Below are 16715 nucleotides of genomic sequence, written 5' to 3'. Positions count from 1 at the left end.
TTCTATGAGTCTCTGTCCAACTGGGGGACTTCTATGAGTCTCTGTCCAACTGGGGGACTTCTGAGTCTGTCCAACTGGGGGACTTCTATGAGTCTCTGTCCAACTGGGGGACTTCTATGAGTCTCTGTCCAACTGGGGGACTTCTATGAGTCTCTGTCCAACTGGGGGACTTCTATGAGTCTCTGTCCAACTGGGGGACTTCTATGAGTCTCTGTCCAACTGGGGGACTTCTATGAGTCTCTGTCCAACTGGGGGACTTCTATGAGTCTCTGTCCAACTGGGGGACTTCTATGAGTCTCTGTCCAACTGGGGGACTTCTATGAGTCTCTGTCCAACTGGGGGACTTCTATGAGTCTCTGTCCAACTGGGGGACTTCTATGAGTCTCTGTCCAACTGGGGGACTTCTATGAGTCTCTGTCCAACTGGGGGACTTCTATGAGTCTCTGTCCAACTGGGGGACTTCTATGAGTCTCTGTCCAACTGGGGGACTTCTATGAGTCTCTGTCCAACTGGGGGACTTCTATGAGTCTCTGTCCAACTGGGGGACTTCTATGAGTCTCTGTCCAACTGGGGGACTTCTATGAGTCTCTGTCCATCTGGGGGACTTCTGAGTCTCTGTCCAACTGGGGGACTTCTGAGTCTCTGTCCAACTGGGGGACTTCTGAGTCTCTGTCCAACTGGGGGACTTCTGAGTCTCTGTCCAACTGGGGGACTTCTGAGTCTCTGTCCAACTGGGGGACTTCTGAGTCTCTGTCCAACTGGGGGACTTCTGAGTCTCTGTCCAACTGGGGGACTTCCGAGTCTCTGGGGCAAGTGCATCATAATATACAGACAGGAATGTTTGATTGAATTCTAAATACCAGTTAAGTGTGAATGAATTCCAGCTGAGAGAAGCATTACAACAACTCAAACCTGTCCTTACCTGTAGGGGTTGAAGGAGGCATCGTAATGAAGTGGACTGATCTGTCCGTATATTATATGCGTTTGTGTCCTGGAAATCTTGACATTTAAATCCTGTCTGCATTTATTTATTGTCTATCATGTCAGTTATCATGAGTTACATTTCATTTGTTGGCAGGAGCATAATCTTCACATCAAAAGGTGTATGGAAATATGGAGCAAACTGCACAAAAATGCAAATAGGAGAAGGAGTAAACGATAGACAGTAAATATTTTAATAGAAGGCAGTGTGATTACAGCCTACTACCTAAGAAGAAAAAAAAAAAGACAGCAAGATTTAACACGTTAAAATGAACCATTCCCCATCTTCCTTTAACAGCACAAGCTCAAGGAAGCCATCATTTCCTTAGGAACCAGAGTCCACAGTGACATTGCTATTTGTATTGCTTCTTTCTCTTAATGAGTGCATCTCTTAGAGCAATCTGTATGGAGAGAGAGAGAGAGATGCAACAGAGATAAATAATACTGACAAAAAATACATTTTCCAATTATGCTGAACACAAAAAAAAAAAACTTCATGTACCTGTTTATCTCTGAAGGATCTCTTGTTCTTGGTCCGTACGTTTCGACTGTGTCTCATCATCCTGAAGTCTTTGTTCCTCTTCTTGTCCTTGTTGCTGGTAGAAGCGAACGGGTTCAGCTTCTCCTTCCTCTTCTTCACAAACTCCTTCCTATCTGAGCGGCCAGCCTACCATCAAAACAAAACCACATGATCTGCTGAAATCCTAAGAATACGATAATTAGTGAGAGAAGCACCGAGCGGGAAGAGGAAAATGGTGTATGTATGGGTGTGTGTGTGTGTGTGTGTGTGTGTGTGTGTGTGTGTGTGTATATATATATATATATATATATACGCAGGTATGTGTAAGTGAGTGCTTTTTTTGTGTGCTTTGTCTCTGTTGTTGTATCTCTTAATATGGGTGAAAATGGTGAAAATCCAATAAAAAATACGGTTAAAAAAGAAAATAAAAAAGAATACGATAATTAGAATTCAGCACATTCTTGATTGAGATGGTCACCTGTGCAGTGGCAAGTCTTGATTCCTTGTCTGCCTTGGGTTTCTTGTGCAGCTTTTCAATGTCTCTCAAGGTAAGGATTTCCCCTCTGAAAACGATTTGACATGTTATTAGTTAAGATGCGCGCACACACACACACACACAAACAAACACACAAACAAACACACACACAAAATGGCAGTTAAACTATTTGCATGAGTGTTTATCACACTTATTCTTCGTTTAGCTGGTACGAGGTAGACAGCGAACCGGATGTCATTGTTTTCAATGAGAGCACAACGGTAAATGCCATTGAGGCAGGCAGTGAATGCTTTCAGCCTCCACTAGGGCTGTCCTCGACTGAATAAAAATCTTGGTTGACCGAGAGTCATCCGTTCTTTCGCCCAAATTCTAAAACGTGTATTTTTCCCTATATTGACACATCCTGTGTTTTAATCAAATGAAACTATATGCACTGAGCTTGTCTTTTGCTTTAAAGCACACGGTTTGATGAAATAATTAAAGACACACAGAAGACTAAAGGGAATCCGACCGTAACTGATTTGTGCCAGGCTGGGCTCAGACTTGCTGTGCTGTGTAAAAAAAAAAGACAACGAGTGACTGTGTCACATGCACCCGTTGTCCTTCTCTCCTCTCTGCTGCAGCGTCCACCAGAGAACAGTGTTTATCGCGCTGGCCGAAGCTGCAACATAATTACAACCATTTCTGACTGAAAAGTTGTGTTAGCGAAATCCCTCATTTGTTTAGGGGAAAAAAACCACATTCTCTAAAAACCTGGTTCTCTTTACGTGACACATGAAAAGAACTCAACTGGTGGTCCGGGTCCAGACCCAGAGAAGGGTCGGTCCTGGCCCAGACCCAGAGAAGGGTCGGTCCGGGCCCAGACCCAGAGAAGGGTCGGTCCGGGCCCAGACCCAGAGAAGGGTCGGTCCTGGCCCAGACCCAGAGAAGGGTCGGTCCGGGCCCAGACCCAGAGAAGGGTCGGTCCGGGCCCAGACCCAGAGAAGGGTCGGTCCTGGCCCAGACCCAGAGAAGGGTCGGTCCTGGCCCAGACCCAGAGAAGGGTCGGTCCGGGCCCAGACCCAGAGAAGGGTCGGTCCGGGCCCAGACCCAGAGAAGGGTCGGTCCTGGCCCAGACCCAGAGAAGGGTCGGTCCTGGCCCAGACCCAGAGAAGGGTCAATCCTGGCCCAGACCCAGAGAAGGGTCAATCCTGGCCCAGACCCAGAGAAGGGTCGGTCCGGGCCCAGACCCAGAGAAGGGTCGGTCCTGGCCCAGACCCAGAGAAGGGTCAATCCTGGCCCAGACCCAGAGAAGGGTCAATCCTGGCCCAGACCCAGAGAAGGGTCAATCCTGGCCCAGACCCAGAGAAGGGTCAATCCTTGCCCAGACCCAGAGAAGGGTCAATCCTTGCCCAGACCCAGAGAAGGGTCAATCCTGGCCCAGACCCAGAGAAGGGTCAATCCTGGCCCAGACCCAGAGAAGGGTTAATCCGGACCGGAAGAAGCAAAACAGATCTTCAGATGGGTAGATGTTGCATCACCACAAATGGAGTTGATTCAAATAGGTGTGAAGGAGCAGGCTGGTGATTGTGACCCAGTCACTTTCTGGGGGAAAGATGGTGCCTGCAGCCGATGTCCCTGTTCTCAAGAAACCAGCACGGTACATCCTGATCATGTTTCGCCCCACATACAGCTGTGAATCAGCCTTCTCCACAATTAACTTTATTAACCTTTCACCAGTGAGTTCCAAATATCTCTAACGGTCTCCCCAGCGTGAGTTCCAAACATCTCTAACGGTCTCCCCAGAGTGAGTTCCATATATCTCTAACGGTCTCCCCAGAGTGAGTTCCAAACATCTCTAACGGTCACCCCAGAGTGAGTTCCAAACATCTCTAACGGTCTCCCCAGAGTGAGTTCCAAACATCTCTAACGGTCTCCCCAGCGTGAGTTCCAAACATCTCTAACGGTCTCCCCAGCGTGAGTTCCAAACATCTCTAACGGTCTCCCCAGAGTGAGTTCCAAACATCTCTAACAGTCTCCCCAGAGTGAGTTCCAAACATCTCTAACGGTCTCCCCAGAGTGAGTTCCATATATCTCTAACGGTCTCCCCAGAGTGAGTTCCTCCCCAGCGTGAGTTCTTAACATCTCTAACGGTCTCCCCAGCGTGAGTTCCAAACATCTCTAACGGTCACCCCAGAGTGAGTTCCTCCCCAGAGTGAGTTCCAAACATCTCTAACGGTCACCCCAGAGTGAGTTCCTCCCCAGAGTGAGTTCCAAACATCTCTAACGGTCTCCCCAGCGTGAGTTCCAAACATCTCTAACGGTCTCCACAGAGTGAGTTCCAAACATCTCTAACGGTCTCCCCAGAGTGAGTTCCATATATCTCTAACGGTCTCCCCAGAGTGAGTTCCTCCCCAGAGTGAGTTCCAAACATCTCTAACGGTCTCCCCAGAGTGAGTTCCACCCCAGAGTGAGTGGTTTTATGCACGTGATGTCATAATGCACTCACTTTTCCAAAATGTGATTATTCCGCAACAGGACAGTTAGCAGGCAGTGCGTGTTAATTATCTATAGCGTGTGTTTCAACTTGTCAATTTCAAATTATTTTCCAACAGTTTGAATTGAGGTGTGTTCCGCCTCCTCATTAATTCACATAGAAGTAGTCCATTTCAGCGTTGCGAACAATTTATGTTTGAGGATTTACATGAGCCAGAATAAACTTCTCTCTTCCAGGAGAACCCACCGTACTTCACTCATGTTTGCACAGATGAAGTATGTATATATTTGCTCAGTCTTGAACATTTTCTTGCTGCCGCTGGCTTTGCCTTCCTTGTTGTTTTCCTTACACACAACTACTTTGGACAAGTGTGCGTTCCTATCAAAGTATGTTCCTTATTTTCTGTATATCGTGTTGTCGTTTCTACTGTAGGCGCATACAGTATATGAGCCTAATGTTTTTACAGTTGTATTCACGTTTTCAATTATTGGTGACAGATAACGCATTCTGATTATTGCATATATTGTAATGGACACCTATGATGTTTGTAAAAATACTTTTTTGAAGGTTGTACTGATTATAATGAGCTAATGCTAAGCTATTTGCCAGCTGTGTGTGGTGCCATGTTTGTTGACATTATACAATGCATTCTGGGTGTCACGTAAACGTCTGTCAGACCAAAGATGTTTTTAATGGAGATGAAGGAATGGTTCACTCATTTTTCGGGTAAACTTAAGGAAGTGAATGAAGGGAAGTGGACGATCGTAGACGACACACCCCCTTCAACATACAGACCAAACTCATCTCGTCTTTGGCTGATGCGGAAAAATACAAGCAAGGCGGCGCGTACAAACTACCCATCATTACTTTCGATTTCTAGAAAGTGTTTTACTCAATAATTTTGATCAATGATGAGCTCACACGTGATGTGATTAATTATAAATAGTAATTGCTATTGTCCCACAGTTGACAGTGCATGTCAGAGCAAAAACCAAAGCATGAGGTCAAAGGAATTGTCTGTAGAGCGCCGAGACATGACTGTGCGCCAAGGCGCAGATCTGGGGAAAGGTACCAAAAAATGTCTGCAGTATTCAAGAACACAGTGGCCTCCATCATTCTTAAATGGAAGAAGTTTGGAACCACCAAGACTCTTCCTAGAGCTGGCTGGCTGGTCAAACTGAGCAATTGGGGGAAGGGCCTTGGTCAGGGAGGTGACCAAGAACCCGATGGTCACTCCGACAGAGCTCCAGAGTTCCTCTGTGGAGATGGGAGAACCTTCCAGAAGGACAACCATCTCTGCAGCACTCCACCAATCAGGCATTTATGGTAGAAGTCACTTCTCAGTAAAAAGGCACATGACAGCCCGCTTAGAGTTTGGCAAAAGGCATCTAAAGGACTCTGAGAAATAAGATTCTCTGGTCTGATGAAACCAAGATTTAACTTGTCACGTCTGGAGGAAAACAGGCACCGCTCATCACCTGACCACCATCCATACAGTGAAGCATAGTGGTGGCAGCATCATGCTATAGGGATGTTTTTCAGCGGCAGGGAGAGTAGTCAGGATTGACGGACAGATGAACAGAGCAGAGATCCTTGATGAAAAACTGCTCCAGAGTGCTCAGGACCTCAGGAGCGTTACCTTCCAACAGGACAACAACCCTAAGCACACAGCCAAGACAATGCAGGAGTGGCTTTGGGACAAGTCTCTGAATGTCCTCAAGTGACCTAGCCAGAACCCGGACTTGAACCCGATCGAACATCTCTGGAGAGACCTGAAAATAGCTGTGCAGGGACACTCCACATCCAAACCTGAGAGCTTGAGAGGCTCTGCAGAGAAGAATAGGAGAAACTCCCCAAATACAGGCATGCCAAGCTTGTAACGTCATACCCAAGGCTATAATCGCTGCCAAAGGTGCTTCAACAAAGTACTGAGTAAAGGGACTAAATACGATATGTAATTTATTTGTAATACATTGGCAAACATTTCTAAAAACCTGTTTTTGCTTTGTTATGAGGTATTGTGATGTTATGAGGTATTGTGATGTTATTATGGGGTATTGTGATGTTATTATGGGGTATTGTGATGTTATTATGGGGTATTGTGATGTTATTATGGGGTATTGTGATGTCATGATGGGGTATAGTGATGTCATTATGGGGTATTGTGATGTCGTTATGGGGTATTGTGATGTCGTTATGGTGTATTGTGATGTCGTTATGGGGTATTGTGAAGTTATTATGAGGTATTGTGATGTTATTATGGGGTATTGTGTGTAGATTGAGGAGACATTTATTTGATCAATGTTAGAATAAGTCTGTTACGTAACAAAATGTGGAAAAAGTGAAGTGGTCTGAATACTTTCACAATGCGCTGTAGATGTGGATGATTTATAAAGCCAGGCACACCTAACAGTTGGGCTATTGATTATAGACCTAATTAAAGCTGGGGTTTCCTCTCTCCACTCTTTTCTTAGACAATTAAGGCAAAGGCTGTTTTCTCGTCTCCTAACTCCGCTGCTGCCTCCACTACATTGTTCTCAACACCAATATGCCGGGTAACTTTGCTATTACGCACATAGCAACATGGGTCTAGGAAAAAGGCTCCAAATCCACAGCGTACTGATGTTTCAGAACCGCGGACAGCAACCCCTATCCAAAGCGGGAGAAAGCTCATTTGCCATAAAATAATATTGTTTTTATTAGTGTTGCACCATTGATCTTATGTAATATAACCATGTACAATTTCAGTAGAAAATGTCTTGAGAGTGATGGACAGTGCCATCCCCACGGCCTGGATCAGTCAGACAGGAGCCGATCAGACAGGTCTCGTACGCCACATTTTTTTGCTACCGCTCGACTCAAGAAATCTTGGTCGACCAAACAATCGACCGGTCGACTAAACGGGGTTCCGGTCGACTAAACGGGGTTCCGGTCGACTAAACGGGGTTCCGGTCGACTAAACGGGGTTCCGGTCGACTAAACGGGGTTCCGGTCGACTAAACGGGGTTCTCCCTGGCCGCCACGGTATACGGGACTTGCCGCCAGAGTTCAAATATTACAACTGTTTGCCGTAGCGTTGTTTTCTACCGGATGTTCATTTACACTGTTTGTTTTACGGATATCACCATAGCAACGCATACCGTCGCGCTTTTTTGTCGTCACCTTCTTCCTTGCTTCCTTGTCCCGTTATACCAACTGGTATGATGGTTTTTGCGTCCTTCGTCTAAACGCAGCATCAACACATTTTAAATAAGATATTCCCATCAGGTAAAACATGGATCCACAATCATCATTGTAACAAAAGTTGGCCCTGTTTTGAATTATATAAATCATAGGACCGGAGGTAGAATAACAAGAAAACAAGACTGACCTTTCACCGTCATCATCTTCAACGATCTTCCTCTTCTGTCCCTTGCCCGGGGCAGCGTTGACCTCTTTAGCCATCTGAGCCAGACGGATCTTCTTGAAGTCGTCCTGAGTGAGGAGTCGACTGGAGCTGACCGCTGCTGCCTTGGCCTTCCTCTCCTCTGGATCCATAGTCTTCAGCTTCTCAGCCTGGGCGAGACACATACAATGGCCAATGAGAAGACGTTATTCACCAATAAGAACACTAATCACCAGGGTAGTGTTCATTCGGAACTAAATGGCAGAAAACGGACAGAAACAGGGAGAGACAACCTTAACCTGTCCAATAATAAGTGCTCATTTTAGTTTTCTGATACAAATTGTTTTGCTACGGTGTGCTCAATTGAACGCGAGCCAGCCCAGATTTTCAAAATCAGGTCACCAACCCAGAACACCTAACGGACATGGGGTTGATGCAGAACCCTACCATTTCCGCCGTGTCTTCATCAGAGGAGTGGTGAACATTGATCCATTCTCCGTCCTCATCATCATCATCACCACCACTGATACTGCTGGCACTCTCCCAGCCATCTAGAGATGAAAAGGAAACGCAGAGGAAGAAATTATCAAATAATCAATATTTAAACCTATTTTTTTCCACACAAAACATCATCTATTGCATCTTGGAAATACAGTCCTTGATAAATCCAAAATGAGAGTCCTTGCAGCAAAAACCAAACAAGTAAAACGTTTCCAGTTGTATAATAATGACTATACACGATCCAATCCTTACCACCGTCCCCCTCTTCTCCCTCCTCTTTCTCCTCCACCTCCAGAACCTCTGCTCCAGGGATGTAGGTCTTGGCCCCCATCTCGCCATAGTCCTGGATCTTAGCCTCGGTAGACAACTCTGTGGGTCGGCCCTAGTAAACAACGCAATGGTTAAGTTATCAGTTAGCGCAGCCTCCATGACATTTCACAGCACCTCAGCCCTGGGGGGACTTTCACACAGAGGAAACACCTAGCATACCTCAGCCCTGAGAGGACTTCCACACAGAGGAACCACCTAGCATACCTCAACCCTGAGAGGACTACCACACAGAGGAGGAGCCTAGCATACCTCAGCCCTGAGAGGACTACCACACAGAGGAACCACCTAGCATACCTCAACCCTGAGAGGACTTCCACACAGAGGAACCACCTAGCATACCTCAACCCTGAGAGGACTTCCACACAGAGGAGGAGCCTAGCATACCTCAACCCTGAGAGGACTTCCACACAGAGGAACCACCTAGCATACCTCAGCCCTGAGAGGACTTCCACACAGAGGAGGAGCCTAGCATACCTCAGCCCTGAGAGGACTTCCACACAGAGGAACCACCTAGCATACCTCAACCCTGAGAGGACTTCCACACAGAGGAACCACCTAGCATACCTCAGCCCTGAGAGGACTTCCACACAGAGGAGGAGCCTAGCATACCTCAGCCCTGAGAGGACTTCCACACAGAGGAACCACCTAGCATACCTCAACCCTGAGAGGACTTCCACACAGAGGAACCACCTAGCATACCTCAACCCTGAGAGGACTTCCACACAGAGGAGGAGCCTAGCATACCTCAACCCTGAGAGGACTTCCACATAGAGGAGGAGGAGCCTAGCATACCTCAGCCCTGAGAGGACTTCCACACAGAGGAGGAGCCTAGCATACCTCAGCCCTGAGAGGACTTCCACACAGAGGAACCACCTAGCATACCTCAACCCTGAGAGGACTTCCACACAGAGGAACCACCTAGCATACCTCAGCCCTGAGAGGACTTCCACACAGAGGAGGAGCCTAGCATACCTCAGCCCTGAGAGGACTTCCACACAGAGGAACCACCTAGCATACCTCAACCCTGAGAGGACTTCCACACAGAGGAACCACCTAGCATACCTCAACCCTGAGAGGACTTCCACACAGAGGAGGAGCCTAGCATACCTCAACCCTGAGAGGACTTCCACATAGAGGAGGAGGAGCCTAGCATACCTCAGCCCTGAGAGGACTTCCACACAGAGGAGGAGCCTAACATACCTCAACCCTGAGAGGACTTCCACACAGAGGAGGAGCCTAGCATACCTCAACCCTGAGAGGACTTCCACATAGAGGAGGAGGAGCCTAGCATACCTCAGCCCTGAGAGGACTTCCACACAGAGGAACCACCTAGCATACCTCAACCCTGAGAGGACTTCCACACAGAGGAGGAGCCTAACATATGGGCGAGGGAGGGAGAAACATGACGATGTTGAGATCATTCTAAATGTATATTACATTGGTCTCAGCAACATACCCGGTCTCTCTTATGCAGCATCTTTGGATCCAGGCTTCTGAAGAGCTGAATGAGTCCTCTGGCAGACATCATCACATCTAAAAAATATTTTAAAAACATTTAAATAACCCTCATTGAAACCCTTTAAATTGTTTTAATTATGACACGTGATGAATAATCTCTTGTAGCCACATGGTTAAAGAGAAAAAGATTCAAAACAGACATGTTAGCCTACTTCCTGTAAGTATAGACTACTTACTCTTGTCTTTGTGCATCTTGTACTGAGCCAGGTCTTGAAGCAGCTCTTCTGTGATGGCTAGAGGACAACGAGCTGCCACCTCCTTGATGGCATTGATGCTGTACAAAGCAAGTCGCACACTCTGTTACTCCATATATCCATGTTATTAACCAATAACTGATGCTGTACAAATCTCAACTGTATACAACAGTGTTATATACAGTATCCATGGTAACAATCACATGCAGAAGGTGAGTGGCTTTACAATGGCCATCCAACCAGGTTACAGAGGAATCATAGGTGTGAGTGAGTTTACAATGGCCATCCAACCAGGTTAGAGGAATCATAGGTGTGAGTGAGTTTACAATGGCCATCCAACCAGGTTAGAGGAATCATAGGTGTGAGTGAGTTTACAATGGCCATCCAACCAGGTTACAGAGGAATCATAGGTGAGAGGGACTCCCTTACCCAACACACATCACCTCTCCCGAGTTCCTGTCAGTCACAAAGTTATTGGCTATGGTCATGATGACCGGCTGGATGATCTCAGGTGGAACTAGTTGATGGGAGGACTGGGCAGCACACAGTAGTATCTTGGTGACCTCTGGAGAAGAAAGAAAAACAAATATTATTTTCAACTCGGGAGTTCTATTAAAACTCAACATGACTAATTGCACGCTTGTTTTCAATGACTGAGCTGAGCCCTTTCTTAGAACATACCTCTTTGATGGGGCTGGGAGAAAAAAAAAAAAAAACACTGTACAGTCTTCACTGACATTTTCAACCTCTCCCTGACCGAGTCTGTAATAGCTACACGTTTCAAGCAGACCCCCATAAGTCCCTGTACCCAATAAAGCGAAGGTAACCTGCCTAAATGACTACCGGCCCCAGTAGCACTCTCGTCGGTAGCCATGCAGTGTTTTGAAAAGCTGGTTATGGCTCACATCAACACCATCATCCTGGAAACACTAGACCCACTCCAATTCCTGCGGTTGATTAGAGCTTACCTCTTTGATGGGGCTGAATGAACCGCTGTACGAAGGGGTAGTAGTTGAAGAGAAAGAGCTGTGGGAAGAATAGAAACAACAACGCGAATGTCAAATTTTTTTAAATATTTTTTTTTACATTGTCAAATAATTGCACTGTTCATATCATTTTCTTACCTCATGAATCCCAACTAGTCGGGATATTAGTTCCATCATCATGATCTTCACCTCAAAACGCTCATTAGAGTCTTCCAACTGCTTTAGTAGCTTCTCTGAAAAGTCTGTGCCAAATATTTTACATTTCTTAGAAAAAAAACCAGAATAGAGCGACATAAAATAAGTTCCAGATCTTGTTTAGTTTATAAGCGTGTGCTTTTGAGGGTGATCATACATACCTTGAGGATCATGAATCAAGTGGATGGCAGAGAAATTGAAAACCTCTACCTTCTTCTTCTTCTTATGTTTCTGTGAATCATCAAGATTTATTAACTAACAACCAACCAAACAAAAACAATTGCCAGTTAAAGTCTATCTTCAGTAAAAAAAAAAAAAACACAGGACTCTCAGCGTACCTTAAGGACCTTCATGGCCTTCTCCATCTTCTTCTTGTTCTTGGACGTCTTCCTCCCTGTAGAGTACCTCACCATCAGGTCTCTAGCCGACGGACCTTCCTCCTGGAGATAAGAGACTGGCTTAGACCCGACAGAGCAAGGAGGTCTCTCCTCCAATCAAATCAAAATGTTAACCAACCAACCAACCAACCAACCCCCCCCCCCCCCCTCCACTATGTGGTGTGGTGAACACATGCCTCCGATTCTGAATCACTCTCCCTCTTCTCATCTTCATCTTTGCCCAGGAAGAACTTCATGCCTGCCACGAGGATCTTTGTGACTTTGGAGAAACATGCTGTCGTGATCACGTTAACAGTTTTGGCGTCATTCCTGTGACGGAAAACAAGGAAATAAAAAAAAGATGTATATCAAGCGACGTGTTTTTGAAGATACTTTAGCACGAGCCAAGGCATGTAACTTACCAGATGTTCCTCTTGTACAACTCAATCATGACATCTAGCGAGATCTTGGCTGCTAGAGGATTGCTGTCTCTCAGCATGGTGTACATGAAGTTCTGTAATGTTGTGTTGACTTTGTTGTTCTTGTGTTTGGAGTTGATGTTTTTTATGTCATGGACAATGTGCGAGTACAGCGTCTGGGAAGAGATGAACAGGAGACTAAGCGAGAGGCAGACTGTGACTGAAGACAGACCATAGACATGGAATAACAATATCGGTGTGCAGAGAGACAGAGACACTCCGGGCTCACCTTCCTGAGGAGCTTGTCGTGACAGCGCAGCAACTCAAAGAACAGCTCCAGAAGACCGGTGGGGTTAATCAGATCTTTGTTCCTCAGCAGAATCAGGGCTTTGCAGAATGTCTGAGCGAGTGAGAAACACGCAAATAAAACAACACATTAAATACACTTATTTTTAACAGCTGACAAGGGTGAGAAAATATCTGTTGATGATTTGTTCTCTTTACCATCCGTAGATCAGGCTCGAGGACTGTATGATGATTCATAAGGATCTCAGTCAACTCCTGAGGGAAGGAGGCAAGTTGCTGCAGATAGCAGTGTCCAACCTGGAACAGGACAATAATGGATTTAGTTTGATAGCTTCCCTTCAGGACTAACATCAGCAGTGTACTTGTGTCTACAGTTGGTGATCTATAAATAATGGACAGTTTATGGTTTCCAATAAGACCCACAAATACAGCAGGCCTACAGACATTTCCTGATTTGAGATAGCTTCGACCCCCAACTAGGGTAATCATGTGACATTTATATTTACGTTTCTGTTTTTATATATATATCCAAATGATTATTAATATAATGAATTTGGCATACTATTTATAGAACTAGATTTGAGAGTGATGATCGTACCTGAGCAAGGAACATGACCAGATCTGCCAGCTCCTTGTTGGGTTTGTCAGGCTGGAGTTTGAAGATCTGGACATTGGACTGGTAGTGTCGATATTGTTGCAGGAACTGTAGATTAGAAATTAAAACATGTACTCAAGTCAGCAGGAATTGACATAGCTAGCCTCTCCCGATTCAGAGTTTGCACTGGATAAGCGTCCACTCTCGTCTCTAATATATAGGGTCCAAACTTTTGAACAGTCCTTTTATAAATCAGAAGAATGTTGAGTAAACTTAATCTGAATTTACTCCATCTGTTGTCCGCTGATTTCGTCCTTATAACCAGCGCGGTATTACAGTCTGATGTATTACTACTATGACATAGCTAGCTAGCTAAATAGTCACTGACTGTATAAAATATGTAACCAGGCCTACGAAGCTCTTCGTCACGTATACAGTTAAACAGTAAGTTCAGTTATTTTAACATTAATGTTCAGTCTTCGCTCGTTCCATAGCGATAGCTTGTGAGTATTTTGCCCGACTCGTTGCTGTAGCTGTCTTGTCAGCACGTTGGACGTTGTATCCGTAAATCGGTAGATAGTTCCGATGGAAACATTGTCGTTTGCGTCGCCGAGCAGTTCCCAAGACAACATTAAATCCAATTGTTTGATGCCAACACCCCCCCCCCACTCCAAATCAAAACAAACATGGATGTCAATGTTTGCAGCTCACACGCTCCATTCTACTTCCTGTCTACAGCAGCATGTTGCTGAATGTATTGCATTAGACAGGCAAACAGGTGTGAAACAACAACAGGTGTGTGATTAGAATCTGTTTGTTTTGATTTGAAGGGGGTGGTAAGCATTAAATAATTGGATTTAATACTTTCTTTGGCACTGGTTGGCAATGCAAAGGACAATGTTTCCATTAGAACTAGCCTAGGCACTGGTCGTCACTAGTTACCACAGCCACAAAGTCATAAACCCTGCCTATTTCTACAATTTATCTCGTTAAAATCTCATTTTAAACCTAACCTCAGCTCTCAAATTTCAGGCGGGATTCTGCCTGCTCCATACAGTTATCAGCCATTCGCGTCGCCCACAACTGCCTCATGTGAACTACTTTTCTAAACATCAGTATGTTACCATGGTTACTCCACGACATCAGTCTGAAAGAAGCCGCTTGTAAAAAAAAAAAAAAGACGCATTAGTCTCTACAAGCCAGAATGTTGAATAAAACGATCAACTTTGACGGTTGTCTGTGCTGTTGGTTCTTTTGGCGGTAGGAAGTGAAGATAAAAATGTCCACAGGAAAGTATTATTAGCCCAAAATTTTGGTGCGCAGGTAAGTATATGGCTGTGTCGGCTTGTAAATCCAGTGAATATTTTCATTCACGTGATGCACAATATGTTAACAATAGCCGAATGTATCCAAATGTCAACCGAATCGCGTTTCCTCACAATCAGCTAGAAGTGTTTGTCAGTTCTGGGATTCGAACTTGCAACCTTTCGGTTACTAGTCCAATGCTCTGACCACTAGGCTACCCTGCCGCCTCTACACTCTAACCACTAGGCTACCTACCGCCTCTACACTCTAACCACTGGGCTACCCTGACGCCCCCGCCTGTAGGGAACTGTTTCCCCACAGGTCTGTTAAAAACAGAGGGCATGTGTTCCACAGGTGGGAGCAAATTACAGTGTCTTTTGAAGAGTCGTTCCTGAGGGGCTGTTCCTGGAATGTCCATATGTACAGTCGTGGCCAAAATTTTGATAATGACACAAATATTAATTTTCACAAAGTCTGCTGCCTCAGTTTGTATGATGGCAATTTGCATATACTCCAGAATGTTATGAAGATTGATTCGATGAATTGCAATTAATAGCAAAGTCCCTCTTTGCCATGCAAATGAACTGAACTCCCCAGACCTTAATCCCACTGAGAACTTGTGGACAAACAAAACCCCACAAATTCTGATGTGGCCCAGAAGTTAATTGACAGCATGCCAGGGCAGATTGCAGAGGTCTTGAAAAAGAAGGGTCAACACTTCAAAGAATGACTCTTTGCATCAACATGTAATTGTCAATAAAAGCCTTTGACACTTGTGAAATGCGTGTAATTATACTTATGTATTCCATAGTAACATCAGACAAAAATATATAAAGACACTGAGGTAGCAGACTTTGTGAAAATTAATATTTGTGTCGTTCTCATAACTTTTGGCCACGACTGTAGGAACACCCCGAATTCCAGACTGCAGTTGCACACTTTTGCCGCATCCAGCCACGGGTGTGCAACTTAAGTTTTCCGAAAATGTGATGGAAAATTGTGTTTTATTAAGATCGTGCACACTCCACACCCCCCCGGCGGGTCGCCATTAAAGCTATGTCTTTAAAGCTTGAATGGAGGATGCGTTATGTACGAGCCGGTTCATGGAGGACGAGTGTATTATCCGGAATGCACATCAATCAAAGACATGAGAGATCTAGAGGCTACGTCAAAACCGTCTACGGAAAACATACGGTCCAACACGTGCTGCTAAAAGATGTACAACAACGGGTCGGGCGATGTCTCGCAAGCTGTGTCGTTATTGACTGCCATTAAGGCACAGTTTATTAATACATTAGATAATGAATAAAGGCTGTCTAAAACTGGCCTAAGATAGAACTAGATAGCTGGCTAGCTAGCGTTAGCTATATAGTAATGCGATCAAATATAGTAATTTCTAGCTAATTAACGTTAGCAATATAGGTATATGATTCATTACTTCATTAATTGATCCCACAACATAGTTTACTTGCTAATGTTAGTTCAATGTAAAGCAGATAACTAGCAAGTTAGCCAACTAGTTTGTTTACTAGTCAAACTAACGTTAGCTAGTTGGCATGCGTTACCTAGCTACGTTTTATACACTCACTTCTTCCGTGTACGACTGTGGATCTCTCTTGATCAGGTTCTGCAATTGCGGCAGATTGGTTGGCAATTTGTTGTTGTGTCGACCGGACATTATTTTATTCATTTTCGGTATAAAAAGAAATGTCTATATTATAAATATGTTATCAAAATACCAACGTGGCTCACTGGTAGATCGCCATTTTTTCCAGACTCAGAACGGAACGTAAACGAGGGACAAACGAAGTGGCAGTGAAACGCGTTGCCAAAAGCCAGTGAATTCGGAGGAAATCAAATATCGCCGACAGTAGGCACTAGTGTTGTGCAAAGAAGAATATTGAAATCAAGGTCCTTACATAACCCACTTAAAAAATGTTACATTATGATGTAGAACCATTTTCAATACAGAACTGTTTAGAACATCTAGATAGGAAATCATCATAAGCCACACCCAAATCAAATTTATAACCGATTGTTCTAGCCTATTGAAACAGACAGAGCAGACACCCCCCCCCCTCCCCAAACCCCCCTGCTGCACACCTGAACCTTATTTAGATTTGGAATGTGG

At 44.9% G+C, this 16715-nt stretch overlaps 1 protein-coding gene across 1 annotated transcript; it reads right to left on the bottom strand.

Moving 5' to 3' along the window:
• Positions 1–1152: 1152 nt before the first annotated feature.
• On the bottom strand, positions 1153–16471 carry sdad1 (SDA1 domain containing 1). The gene is made up of 19 exons (XM_020484742.2): positions 16173–16471; positions 13283–13387; positions 12883–12981; positions 12668–12778; positions 12382–12554; positions 12157–12289; positions 11921–12022; positions 11744–11813; positions 11526–11629; positions 11370–11427; positions 10831–10966; positions 10384–10481; positions 10146–10222; positions 8612–8741; positions 8306–8409; positions 7844–8028; positions 1980–2064; positions 1484–1648; positions 1153–1382 (listed from the first exon to the last, which is right to left on the bottom strand). Exons 1-19 carry the CDS (start codon positions 16272–16274, stop codon positions 1335–1337), a joined length of 2085 nt encoding a protein of 694 aa, XP_020340331.1. The 5' UTR covers positions 16275–16471; the 3' UTR covers positions 1153–1334.
• Between the last annotated feature and the right edge of the window lie 244 nt (positions 16472–16715).

The sequence above is a fragment of the Oncorhynchus kisutch genome, linkage group LG6 (genome assembly GCF_002021735.2).
Source record: "Oncorhynchus kisutch isolate 150728-3 linkage group LG6, Okis_V2, whole genome shotgun sequence".
Lineage (NCBI taxonomy): Eukaryota > Metazoa > Chordata > Actinopteri > Salmoniformes > Salmonidae > Oncorhynchus > Oncorhynchus kisutch.
Note: the sequence above shows the minus strand (reverse complement) of the source record. Positions and strands in the feature narration are given on the sequence as shown.

Bases quoted from the DNA above. Each gene is read 5' to 3' on its own strand.
- sdad1 (XM_020484742.2), bottom strand. From the start codon at position 16,274: ATGAATAAAATAATGTCCGGTCGACACAACAACAAATTGCCAACCAAT. The intron at 12,982-13,282 runs GTACGATCATCA...GTCCTGTTCCAG, and splicing joins TGGTCATGTTCCTTGCTCAG to GTTGGACACTGCTATCTGCA. The intron at 12,023-12,156 runs GCATGTGTTCAC...TCTTATCTCCAG, and splicing joins AGAGTGATTCAGAATCGGAG to GAGGAAGGTCCGTCGGCTAG.